The sequence below is a fragment of the Odontesthes bonariensis genome, chromosome 5 (genome assembly GCF_027942865.1).
Source record: "Odontesthes bonariensis isolate fOdoBon6 chromosome 5, fOdoBon6.hap1, whole genome shotgun sequence".
NCBI lineage: Eukaryota > Metazoa > Chordata > Actinopteri > Atheriniformes > Atherinopsidae > Odontesthes > Odontesthes bonariensis.
In genome coordinates, this window is record NC_134510.1 from 8,508,840 (window position 1) to 8,521,302 (window position 12,463).

The following is a 12,463-nucleotide window of genomic DNA, read 5'->3' on the forward strand; positions in this document are numbered from 1 at the left end:
GGTCGGCGGCAGGGAGATGGGCACCCGGCCTCGGCACGACCGGCAGCAGCCATCGGTAGGACTGATCCACGGAGCCTCGGATGTCGTAGCCGGCGCAATCACCGGAGAGACCAGACAGCAATTCTAGCTGGATATGTGTGCAGACCGAAGAGCAAAGCGAGCAGTCCCCTGCTTCCGAGCAGCAATTCAGGTGCAGCTATCGGCAGGCGGCAGCACGCTGTGATACGATCCACCGTGCTCTCAGCCAAAAGCAGTGGTTGACACTTGCCTCTCAGAAGCGAACAGTAAGCGAACATTATTATATATAAAAAAAACAAGTCCAGTAATGTCCGATCTGGAAATTTCAGACTCACCTGTCTTCGCGCCCGAGCAGTAGTTCGAGCAGGGACAGTCTCCGTCGGCACACCAGGTCCAGCGATGTCAATAGTTGGAACAGCTTCAGCTAAAAGACGTCTCCTATTCCCAACCATTCCCGCGATCTCCACATTTTTAGTGAAACAGTTGTGATGGAAATGTACGGAGCACAACACGGATGTTGAGGACACTTCAAAATCACGACGATGCCTCCGTACAAACTGTATCCACCGTGCTCTCGTCTTTGCCTTCTCCTTGTCAGCCTCAGTTCCAGTAGTTTTTGGTTTGGGAAACATGTGCAGAGAGATGCCTTCAGTGAAGCTGCTTTTTTTGCAACTAACACCATTTGTTCCTCCAGCAACACAATATTTTCTGCCGTGCTTTGATGTCTTAGCCATAGACGCCACCATTACAGTTAGACTACGAGAACTTCTGTGTCAACCCTATGACGTCACGCATTAAAAAAAGAATTCGCACAAAAAGACAAAATGTGGCTCCTTTTGAGCCCGTTTTAACATGACTTCCCGGATAAATTATTATCCAGACAATATCTAATTTTAATCGCAAGGCTTGGAACCTTTAGAATCAGCAGCAAAAACTGTGAAATTCCAACAATTAAAATTCGTTTCATAAGCACTTTAAAAGATGGATGATATTGTATAAATATTACAGCTTTAATTCAAACTACATAGATGATGCTACACTTTATTTTTGCTGCAGAGATTTATTCACAATGACTGAAATGTTGGTCACCTTTCCTGTAAATGTAAATCACGCATAAAAAAAAATCTAAGACTCGAATTAAAGGTGACCCATTTAATTCATTTCTCTCCAGTTTCATATGATTCACTTCTGATGTTACCAGTACCTCTCCCACTGATAATAGTGGCTGTAAATGACCTGCTTTGGCAAACCTTTGCTCTGCTGTGTCCTTCTTTATCTCACACTTCCTCCTGTTTGCCATTATCAGCAGAATACAGCCCAGGCCTCATCACTGTTGATTTTACAGACAAATCTGAACACTTTCTGTTTGCGTCAATAGTGTCTAAGGTTGTCATCTTTCTGTCCTCTCTCTTTTTAGACTGGCGTTCTGATTAGCAAAGCAAACCTGCGCTCTGCCAGCTGTGATACTGACTGAGCAAAATGTCAGTTGCTATCATTAACATTGAAGTAGTGCAGCTTTTATTGTTAAAGCTGACTATTAGAAAACCTCAAATGATGTTTTCATCAAAGCAGATTTGAGTGCAAGGATGGACATGAAACATTTCGGTTTCTCACTTTCTTTGCAGTGACTTGACATGAAATGAAGCAGGATACAAGTAAACTAAGCAGAAGATAACACACTTGTCAATATGAATGGAAGTTTCCTATAAAGAAACATTAAAGGCATTGCATCTTTTATCTGTTGAATGTGAAAGAAAATGCATGTAGAGACTGAGTAAATGGTTATTTTACAGAAATGATTTGTTTCTCATTTCCTTATGCTCCCTTTCATCAACAGCTTGTTCACCCCACAATTAAATGTTTTGTGGGTTTTTTTTGTGTGTAATTTTTACACTTGACCTTATGGATGTTCGTGTGTATAAATAAAATATGTACTTACTAGTGATTAGAATTCAGAATCCACCATATTAACATATTTTTCTTTTCCTCTCTCTTTTCCTCTTACTTCTCTCCATTACTTGCATTTTTCCACCCTTTTTTCCCTCTTGCTCATTCCAGATTCTGTTGCAACAGTTTCTCAGCAGGAGACCCCCACCCCTTCGCCAAAATCCGGCTATTAGATGTGACGACGAGGTTGATCAGGAGAAGCCACCATGTCTTAAACACAGAAGGGCCCTCTGGAGCCCTGTCCCCCCACCCTGGCCCCCTTTCCCCTGCCCCCTCCCCCATCCACCACCTTACCCCCTCTCCCAGCCGCATCCAACTCCCAGGCCTCTCTGCACATGTGAGAGACAGGCTGCCCAACCCTGGCTCGCCGGTGGCACATCCCTCTCCTCCCTCCGGAGAGATGAGCTTACAGAAGCACCAGCAGTTGGTTCATGGGAGCGGCGGTGTAATGGGTTCTGACCGGGATCTACAGTCCACTGCTTCCTCCATCTCCTTGCCCTCTGTGAAGAAGGCTCCTAAGAAGAGGCGCTTCTCCCTGGCCTCTCTTTTCAGAAGACGAGGACGGGACTCCAAATCAGGACGCCAAAGGTCCCGAGATCTTCAGCATCCAGGACCAGGAGGGCTAACAGGAGTAGATGGAATTGCCACCATTGAGAGCATCCACTCTGAGATGTGTAATGACAAGAACTCTGCCTTCTTCTCTGTGGCTGGGAATGGAACTGCCTCTGTTGCTGCTGCTTCCACCTCATCTGCCTCAGGGCCTTCTTCCTCTACTACCTCCTCCTCCAAGGTAGGGGCTGTAGCGGGGTCAGAGCTACTTGAGTGTCCATTGTGCCTTCTGCGCCACTCCAAGGACAACTTCCCTGATATAATGACCTGTCACCACCGCTCCTGCATTGATTGCCTGCGCCAGTATCTTCGTATTGAGATATCAGAGTCACGTGTCAACATAAGCTGCCCTGAGTGCTCAGAGCGCTTCAACCCACACGATATCCGCATGATCCTGGGGGATCGAGGGCTCATGGAAAAATATGAGGAGTTCATGCTGAGGAGGTGGCTGGTTGCTGACCCGGACTGTCGTTGGTGTCCTGCGCCAGACTGTGGGTAAGACGAATATAGACAACGTGATAAAGCTGGGCATTTTGAACAAAAATAATCATGTTTTACTATTTTTAGACTGACTGGCAATACACAATATATAATGATATTCTAAAAATATTTAGTATTTATAGTATTTGTCCTCTGCCTAGTATTAATGCTTCTTCTTTTTTTTTTTTTTCTTAACATACAGAACCTGCCAGGCTTTTCTGCCAGAGAAAAACTTTTTGTGGACACTGGTCCTAATGTAGTTGACATCCTTTGAATAAATGTTGAGTCTCTAACAATTCAACATTTATTAGCTCCAGTGTGAACTATTTATATATTCATAGCCCATGAGATTGCTTATTTTAGTTGACATAAAACATTGCTACTAGAGTGTTTTACAGTTATTTTGCTTTTGCGTTGGAAATTAGCACCACAACCTTCAAACCATTCTCCTCATCACTAAATTCTTTAGTCTGCAAAGAGATGCCTGCGGAGGATGATTTTTAATAAGACTGACGTGTCCGTGCATTTTCTCTCTGCGTGTTTATATTGTAGACAGAGTTCTTGGTCATGTAAATTGATCCACAGCGTGGGAAGTCTCCCAGGCCCTCTGGACCCTGTGATTTAATCTTAATCCCTTGGTCAGTCACAGAGGGGCTTGGAGACTTCTGCTACACAGACCTACATCATGCAACCCCCGGGAATTGAGTGGCTGGAATTGTGCAGAAATCGTTTCCTCTCCTAACTTTTAGTCATTGTTACTTAATGAGGTATTTCCTCAAGTCTGTGAAGTGGAAACATCATGCATGACATCTCTTCTAAACAGCAGTTGCAGTGCACACACTGATTAGATTCGATTAGATTAAACTTTGTCATTACTCGTGTACAGGTACAGAGCAACGAAATGCAGTTAAACATCTAACCTGAAGTGCAATAAGCAATGAGTGCATGCAGCATAAATAGTGTGGTATATAGACGTAGTTTGTTTTTATAGCATATTTGCAGATGAAAATCTATGTACAGGTGAGACCGTATATATAAAGGTGATTGAGCAAAATATACACAATGGGCAAGAACATTTTCGTATTTTTATTCTAAATTTCTCTCACGTCAGATTCAACAAACACTCTTAACTTCGGAAAAATGATGTAAATGATGAATGCGACCCGTGCATATTTAAGTGCACAAGGATAGTAGATTTACATACATTTACATAGGATGTGCTTCCTTGCTCCTGTGCCAGGAAGTGTTGAGTATTGAGTCATGAGAATGGCATCAAGGCGCAAAAAGAACAACTTTAGGGGCTCTGAGATTGAAATTCTGCTTTCAGATCAAAAAGGAAAATCTTTAATTTTTAGCAGTGTCAGCAGTGGAATTACGGGACCTGCTAAAGCGAAGAAATGGGAAGCAATTACAAGTGCTGTTAATTCCATGTCACCGAAATAAAAAAAATAAATGGGTTGATATGCAGCGCATTATAATCAAGGCGGCCGCCTTAACAAACTCAAAAAAAGAATTATTATTATTATTTTTTTTTAAACCAAAGTAATAATGCTTTGCTAGGCTCAGACATTAAAATACAGCATTGATAACATTGAATTGCGACACCTACTGGTTGTTAATGTAAATAGTTAATAACGTAAATAAAAAAGTGTTGGAGCTCTTAAAGGTAGGGTAGGAGATCCTGGATTTTGAGTCCAGCGAAGCTGCATTTTGAAAATACACAGGTCAAAAGTCCCAACCCTTTTCTTCACTCTCCCCCCGAAGGCACGCCTCTAGAGTACATGAACGAGCACGAAGGTGCACGAGCGCTGTTCTGACAGCAAGCATCGATCGTTGCCGTATTTAGTTTTTAGTTTATGCTAACTATACGTTTAATAATGCTAGGTGCTAGCCAAGCTGGCTCTAGTTTAGCTTCCTGCCAAGCATCGTTCACGGAGCAGGGTACGCGCCCAGGGGGAAGGAGGGGGAAGGAGGGGGAAGGAGGGGGAGGGGGAGGGAGGAGCAGGTTGCAGTTTGATAGACGGCATCAGAATCCAATCATTGTGAACGGTCCGTTCACAATGATTGGATACTGTTTTTCCTAGATTGTACGTTCTAGAGGCCACTAAAACTTTTCATATTTGTGTCAAAACTTTTAATTAATTGGTTGCAATGGGGGTGTGAAGAGTATTTCAAGCAATATGTAAAAAAATGTTCCAGAAAAAGATCCCCTACCCCGCCTTTAAACAGCTTCGTTATTGCTCTAACAGCCCCCGTCCCATTCCAAATAGAGGTGCACCGAATATTCGGCAACCGAAAATATTCGGCCGAAAACGCAAAAAAACACATTCGGCTTTCGGCCGAAAGCCAAATGAGTGGCCGAATCGGAGGCTGAATAGTGGTGACGCAAAATTATCCACTTCCAGACGGCGGAGTCGACAGAACCAAAGTCATCTGTAAACTCTGCCAATATGCCGCCCATTGATTCAATGCGAGACTCCGGTTCTTTTCACAGATGTTTATTAACGCCACATCAACACCGTATAACTAAAGTAAACAAAATAAAATACAACATTAGTTGTTATAATCATTAAAGAAATAGCATTGTTATCAGTGTCGCTGGTACCAATAAATAATCAAAGTAATACTGGCCACTTTAGCTGCTGAGGCAGAGTCATTCCCCAGGGGCAATCTTCACGGTCAGAACTAGGATTCTTTAACTTACACTTCTCCTCTGCATCACATTCACCCAGTTACAGCAAACACCACGAAGCATGGAGTAATAAAATAAAAATAAACTAGCAGGTAACATCACCGCTACAGGTGCTCCTCGGTCTCTGTGTGAAGCTCTCGGAGCTAACCGACGCTACTTCCTGTTTTACTTGTTTCCACGTAAAAGCATGTATTTCAAAATAAATTTTAAAAAAAACTCCTGCATTTACAGCCAAGTTGAATTGTCTTCTCACCGTAGTAGTTTCAGTCTAAAATATCACTTAAAGGCAAAACACACAAACTACAAAAAATGCTGCCACTGTTCCTGAAGGAGCAGGCTAGGACACTCAGATAATTTGTTATATTGCATGTTTTTACATTTTTGTGTTGGAACGCTTTTATAATATGTTGTATTTTTTGTTGTATGAAATGAATGAAAAAAAACCCAGAATGAATTGAAAATGGGAATTAATGAAACTTATCTTTAGTTATAGTTATTAGTAATAACTTTTGAAGATTTCAAATAAACATTTATTTTCTTTGAAAAACATGTCTAAACATTTATTGTAAGGCGTAGATTTAAGCAATATTTAAAAATGGTGAAAAATCTAACTTTTCATAACTTAACTGAACTGTAATATTCGGTTTCGGCCACAAATTTTCATTTCGGTGCACCTCTAATTCCAAATACACCTGCCCCCCCGCCACCCGACGGAACCCTATCCGCGCAAAACCCCTGGTCCCGGCCGACGACTCACCACCTTGACTAAGCAATTTCCTGCGGGAAACACTGATATAAAAATGGCTTCAGAAAAAAAAATGTCTCGCCATGGCCAGGCGCTCGATGACTGCAACTAAAGCCGTGCAATCAGTTGTTGCCTCATCATGATGGCACTTCGATAGGGGGGTTAATGATGGGGGTCTTCTGGTCTGCCTGGGCTGGTTCAGGTGTCCCTCGTTCATGGCAATATTGTGCAAATCTGGCATGCCTTCTCTGTGCTAAAGAGCAGTTTGCCCCCCGCTGTATCGAGCGGGGCCCCCACCTGGCCTTCAGCTCAGTGCGCTTCTCAAAGCCACGGGTGCTTTGATGCGTATATGTGTGTAGTCTTGTGCTCCGATTATGATTGGCTGTCCAGCCACGGCATGAAAGTCCCTCTTAATTTGTACTTGTTGGACAGCGGTGTATGGGAATTTGATGTACCATGGGTGATAAACTGATGAGAGTTTTGATGACCAAGAGAGTGCACAAGTCACAGAGGACTGGGACACCCCCTATCTGTCTCCTATCTCGCTCTGAAAGGTTCCAGTGGCCAAAAATCTAAGGGGGGTGAGGACCTGGACGTTTGGTGGAATTGGGTTTGATCGGCGTGGTTCTCTCTGGAGTTGTGGCTCTAGCAAGCTGCATATTTGCAGCAGCACACTCCTTGGCTATCTAAATCGCGATGTCAGCCATTTGTCTGTCTACACGGTCTCGGAGCACACATGCGCTAAGGCATCCAAAAGTAGCAAGTCAGCCGCTGGTTACGCTTCCCATTGACCTTGTTATATACAGAGTCAAATTAACCTTCAATTAATGCATAATTTAAGTCAAACAGAATATGCCAGCATCATTATGGGGTATAATGTATATATTTATTTCTGATATCTTCAAAGTAATGAAATATACAATCCATTAGTCAAGCAAACCTGATTCGAATAACAGCGTACTATTTTACGAAAATCTTACGACTGGTCTGGATCACTCGTAAATTCTGTTCGTACCTGAAAGAAAACGTAAAATACGAAAAGATTGGTGTATACGCAAATTCTCTTAAATCACTCGTACGCATGACTTAAAAACACAAATCTCGAACACGAACGGTTGTTGCATGAGGCCCAATGATTGATTGAGGTGTTGAATTCACAGGAACTATAGCATGATTTACAATAAAGGAACGAGGCAGATGATAAGTTAGGTGATATAAATACAGATGGGGTGAGGATTAAATAGTGCATATGTAGCTACCTTCTAACTAAACTAGTGCAATATTCTGCACATAGTACTCTGTAAACAGCTTGTGTGTGTGTTTGCCTAGTATTACAGTGAGTGATGGTTTTTGGTCAGTGAGGCGTTGAGAGGTGTGGATGAATTGGTGTGTAGGGGTCAGCGGGGGGCGGAGTTCAGTAAGGTGACAGCTCTGGGGGGAAAAGCTGTTCCATATGGCGTGTTTCCACTATGCAGTCCGGTACGGGTCGGGTCGGAATGGTTCGCTTATTTCAGTGTTTCTACTACCACCAAAGCGTACCGGTCCCATGGGACCCGTTACCATTGTTGTAACCCTTCTGCTTAGGGTACCGAGCACACAGGACCGGTTCCAGGCTCTGCTCTACGTTGTTGGTGAGAAGGCTGTGCAGCGGGAGCTCGATGGCGCTGTGCAAGCCAAAAAAGTTTTCCAGCTGATTGCTGCAAAAATGGCAGAGTGGTTTCAGCTGGACCGCGAGCCGGTGTGGCATTAAGCTGAAGAAGCTTGGAGGTGGTTCGAAATGATGGATGTTATTTGTTATTTGTTGTTATTTGCTATTTATGCTTCGGCACGCCCTCCGCCCACCCCTGAGGGTCCCCTTTATACAGTGGGAACGCAAGCTTACCCCAAAGCAACCCTACTCGTACCGTACCGAACCGACCCGTACCGAACTGCATAGTGGAAACGAGGCTTTAGTCTGCTGCAAGCTCAACGCGTACAACGTTTCCTCTAGACGTTCTCGATGGCAGGGAGTGGAGTTCCTAAGATGCGCTGGGCAGTTTTCACCATCCGCTGCCGTCCTTTGCGCTCTGCAACAGAGCAGCTCCCATACCATACTGTGACACAGTTGGTTAGGATGCTCTAGATCACATAGTGGTAAAAGTTCACCAGGATGGCTGGAGACAGATGGGTCTTCTTCAGTGTCCTCAGGAAGAAGAGGCACTGGTGTTGGTGGTCCATGACTGCTCCTCTGAGATGTGGGTCCCCAGGAACTTGAAGCTGGAGACTTGCTCGATGGCCATTAATCTGGGATGGGATCATGCATGCCTCTTCTTTTCTTCCTCAAGTCCACATTAAGCTCCTTGGTTTTGCTGGTGATGCCCTATTCTCTGTCATTTCTAAGATTTCTTTCTTGAGATAAAGGCCAGTTTAACACTAACGTAACACTCCGCCTCTCTAGCAGCATGGGACACTTATAAGGCTCACAGTACCAATGAAGAGAGGGAGACAAAGTGGTTGCTGAGATATTGACTGATCTATTTTAGAAGCTCAGTTGTAACTGTAATTAGATGGATTAAATAGATGTTTTCAAATACTACCATAGGCCATGCTAAAGTCCTTTGTTAAAATGAGCACAGTTCTGCATCACCTTTTCTCAGATGTTGGCTAACCTGTTATTTTTTGTGACCATGCGCATGTTATTCATACTTTCTTATTCTAAAATGACTCCACAGGTATTATTTTGTCTGATTAGTGTTTTGTTTGTCCTCTTCCAGATATGCAGTAATAGCCTTTGGGTGTGCCAGCTGTCCAAAGATCACGTGTGGCAGGGAGGGCTGCGGAACGGAGTTCTGTTACCACTGCAAGCAGCTGTGGCATCCTAACCAGACCTGTGATGCAGCACGACAACAGAGAGCCCAGAGCCTCCGCCTGAGAACAGTCCGCTCATCCTCCCTCAGCTACAGTCAAGAGAGCGGGGCTGTGGGTAGGTGCACGGAAAGCTTGCAAAAACACAGTAACAGAAGATATTTCTATATTCATCCTACAACTTTCTGAAAACAGATATACCTTAATGTTAACATGGAAAATGTCGAATAGCTTTGGTCTTTCTCTTTGAAACAGAAGAAGTCATTGTAAGATTTTATAAAAAGTTGTCAGCTTTGGTCAAACTTGCGTTAAATGCTTTTAAAACTTAAGTTAAAATGACTTTGTTTTGTTAAGCACATCTTAACAACAGAAAACTATTATATGTTTGCACTAGGGATGTGCACGACTAATCAATTAGTCGATGCACATAGTCGACTACTTTTTGTCTGGAGCAGGAGGAGATTAATGTTTCACAACGCAGACACTAATATTTACGGCGCTGTTTCTGCCGGCACCTATAGTGGAATTAACAGACCAAAGCAAATGTAGGCAACAAAACGAAGAAAATCATGACAATATTTCACTTATCTGGACAACAAAGTCCAATGCACGTTATGCGAGATGAAGCTAGCTTACCACAGGTCTACCAGTGCAATGAGGACTGTCAGAAAAATGTTGGACCAGCTGGTCTGCTGAGAGAATCCACTGTCTCTTGGAGTGATGTTAACAGTCATGGTGTTCTCAGCTTGCAAAAGTATTTACGGTAATTTATTTAGGTGATGTAAGTAAACCTGCATTTTGGGAGCGAAGTGCTCTGTTTGGAAAATATCTTATAATGAGATCTTTAAGATATGATGGAGCTCGGTCATTAAGAGCTTTAAATGTGAGGAGAAGAATCTTAAATTCTATTCTGAATTTAGCAGTGAGACAATGAAGAGAAGCTAAAACTGGAGAAATATGATCTCTCCTGTTAGTTCTCATCAGAATTCTTGCTGCACAGCATTTTGGATCAGCTGAAGGCTTTTCAGAGAATTTGTGGGACAGCCCAATAATAAAGAATTACAGGTAGTCCAATCTTAAAGTAACAAATGCATGGACTAGTTGTACGCTACAATACCTTGTCATGGAAAAACGCCACTGAGTGCTGTACCTGACTGAGCAGATCTTATTTGTTGATAGCAGTGACATTTTAGACCGCTGGGGCTCACCTCACTCCCCCATATCTGTGATGACTTATGCCTCTTGGAAAAAAAACAGTCAATTCACTATCATTAGCCGTATTCGCACTGTAGGAACCTTTGGCAGTTCCTATAACCTTTTAAGGAACAGGGCCATTTTTCCCACATTCGCACATACAGGAACTCGGGACCACGGCCCTCAGTTCCTATAACCATTTCAGCTCCTTCTCCTCAGCTGGGTCTTTTCAGGGTTCAATAGGAACACATCTGACGGAGCTGTTTGGTGGTTGGTAGCTACGCCCCTTGTCATGCTATCACGGCTGAAATGTTTACTCATACCACACAGACACAACCGGCGCGTGTTTAATAAGTTAAACTTACACGTGGTCTCCTTTGTCTGCGGCGCTCTGCTCTCCTTCCTTCATGAAACCAAGAAGTATGGGCTCCGCTCGATCCTTCGTCTCCTGACTCTCTGTGTGCTCTTCCAGCCTCAATGTTAGATGCCATATGTGATCGTCCATGATTAATATCACCATCATGCAGACCATGAACACGGTGGCCTCACCGCTCTCCATATTAGCTTCTGTGTGGGTTTTCTTTTCTTCTCTCCTTACTTTTCGCAGGTTTTGTTTTGTTTTGTTTTGTTGTTGAGTGTGGCGCTAAAGTAACACGTCGCTGTCGCAGACGGTAACGCCGCATCAGTCCCGACCTGGTCCCGACTCATGTGCGAATGCAGACTGAAACAGTTCCGCTGGGGAAGGACAGTTATCAGAATTAAATTCGAGGAGGACCGTTCTTATAACTGCGTTCTTAGAACAGCTCTGTCCGAAAGCGGCTATAGATGTGTGTTACGGGTGGGGTTCTCTTCATTGGGCCAAATGTTTATGTAATATCCAGGAAGTTATGGATTTTACTCAGTCACTTATAATTAGACTGTTCCTTGGTTGATACTAAAATGGCCAGTGTTGTGTTGTTTATAGGAAATTTGCTTCTAAACTTACCAGCTGTATCCTCTGTAGGCTTCATGCCACCAAACAACAACTCTAAACCATTGGTGCATAGATGAATGACCTCTTTAAGTGTCCTATAGTGTTTTGCACAGGCATGTTGACAGCATAACTTTGGGGTCCTGTGGTTTTTGGAGTGGGTCCTCTATGAACCAGACTAAGAGTCTGGCTGTTAGAGCAATAACGAAGCTGTTTAAGAGCTGTAACACTTTTTTATTTACATTATTAACTATTTACATTAACAACCAGTAGGTGTCGCAATTCAATGTTATCAATGCTGTCTTTTAATGTCTGAGCCTGGCAAAGCATTATTACTTCGGTTTAAAAAAAAAAAAAAATTACTATTATTATTTTTTTTTTTTTTTTGCGAACGTTGGCAAGGCGGCAGTGCGAGTGTGCTAAGGCGGCCGCCTTGACTATAATGCGCTGCGGGAAACACTGACTTTGGGTTGGATGGGCGCCCATTTGGATAGAAACTCATTTCTCAGATTGCCATTACAGACCAACAGTGCTTTGTTTTTTTTATAGCTACTCAGTACTTCAACATTAAATCTTTTAATTGTTGGCATGCATGCCGTCCCTGACTTTACCGTTGTGCATTGTATTCTGTTTGTCTCAGCTGATGACATTAAACCATGTCCTCGCTGTGCCGCTTACATCATCAAAATGAATGATGGCAGCTGTAATCATATGACCTGTGCCGTCTGTGGCTGCGAATTCTGCTGGCTCTGCATGAAGGAGATCTCAGACTTGCACTACTTGAGGTAAGTGGGTTAAGATCCACATTCATTCCATCACATAAAGAAATTACAATTTATTTATGGCCATGAGTAAAACTTTAAAACATATAAGGTAACTATGGTTTAGAAATAATCAATAGAATTCAAATCGTCTGTTATTAGCTGTTAGCTTATAACATTAGCTGCTTATGTTAGAACATTAT

The 12,463-nt window shown here is 43.0% G+C and overlaps 1 protein-coding gene across 1 annotated transcript in view; it reads left to right on the forward strand.

Moving 5' to 3' along the window:
• Positions 1-12,463, forward strand: part of LOC142379672 (E3 ubiquitin-protein ligase RNF19A-like) — a 35,184-nt gene that overhangs the window by 16,002 nt on the left and 6,719 nt on the right. Inside the window, exons 2-4 of the mRNA XM_075464761.1 lie at positions 2,077-3,069; positions 9,245-9,453; positions 12,140-12,284. Coding sequence (XP_075320876.1) covers positions 2,366-3,069; positions 9,245-9,453; positions 12,140-12,284 — 1,058 coding nt within the window. The 5' untranslated portion in view covers positions 2,077-2,365. The remainder of the gene's footprint in view (positions 1-2,076; positions 3,070-9,244; positions 9,454-12,139; positions 12,285-12,463) is intronic.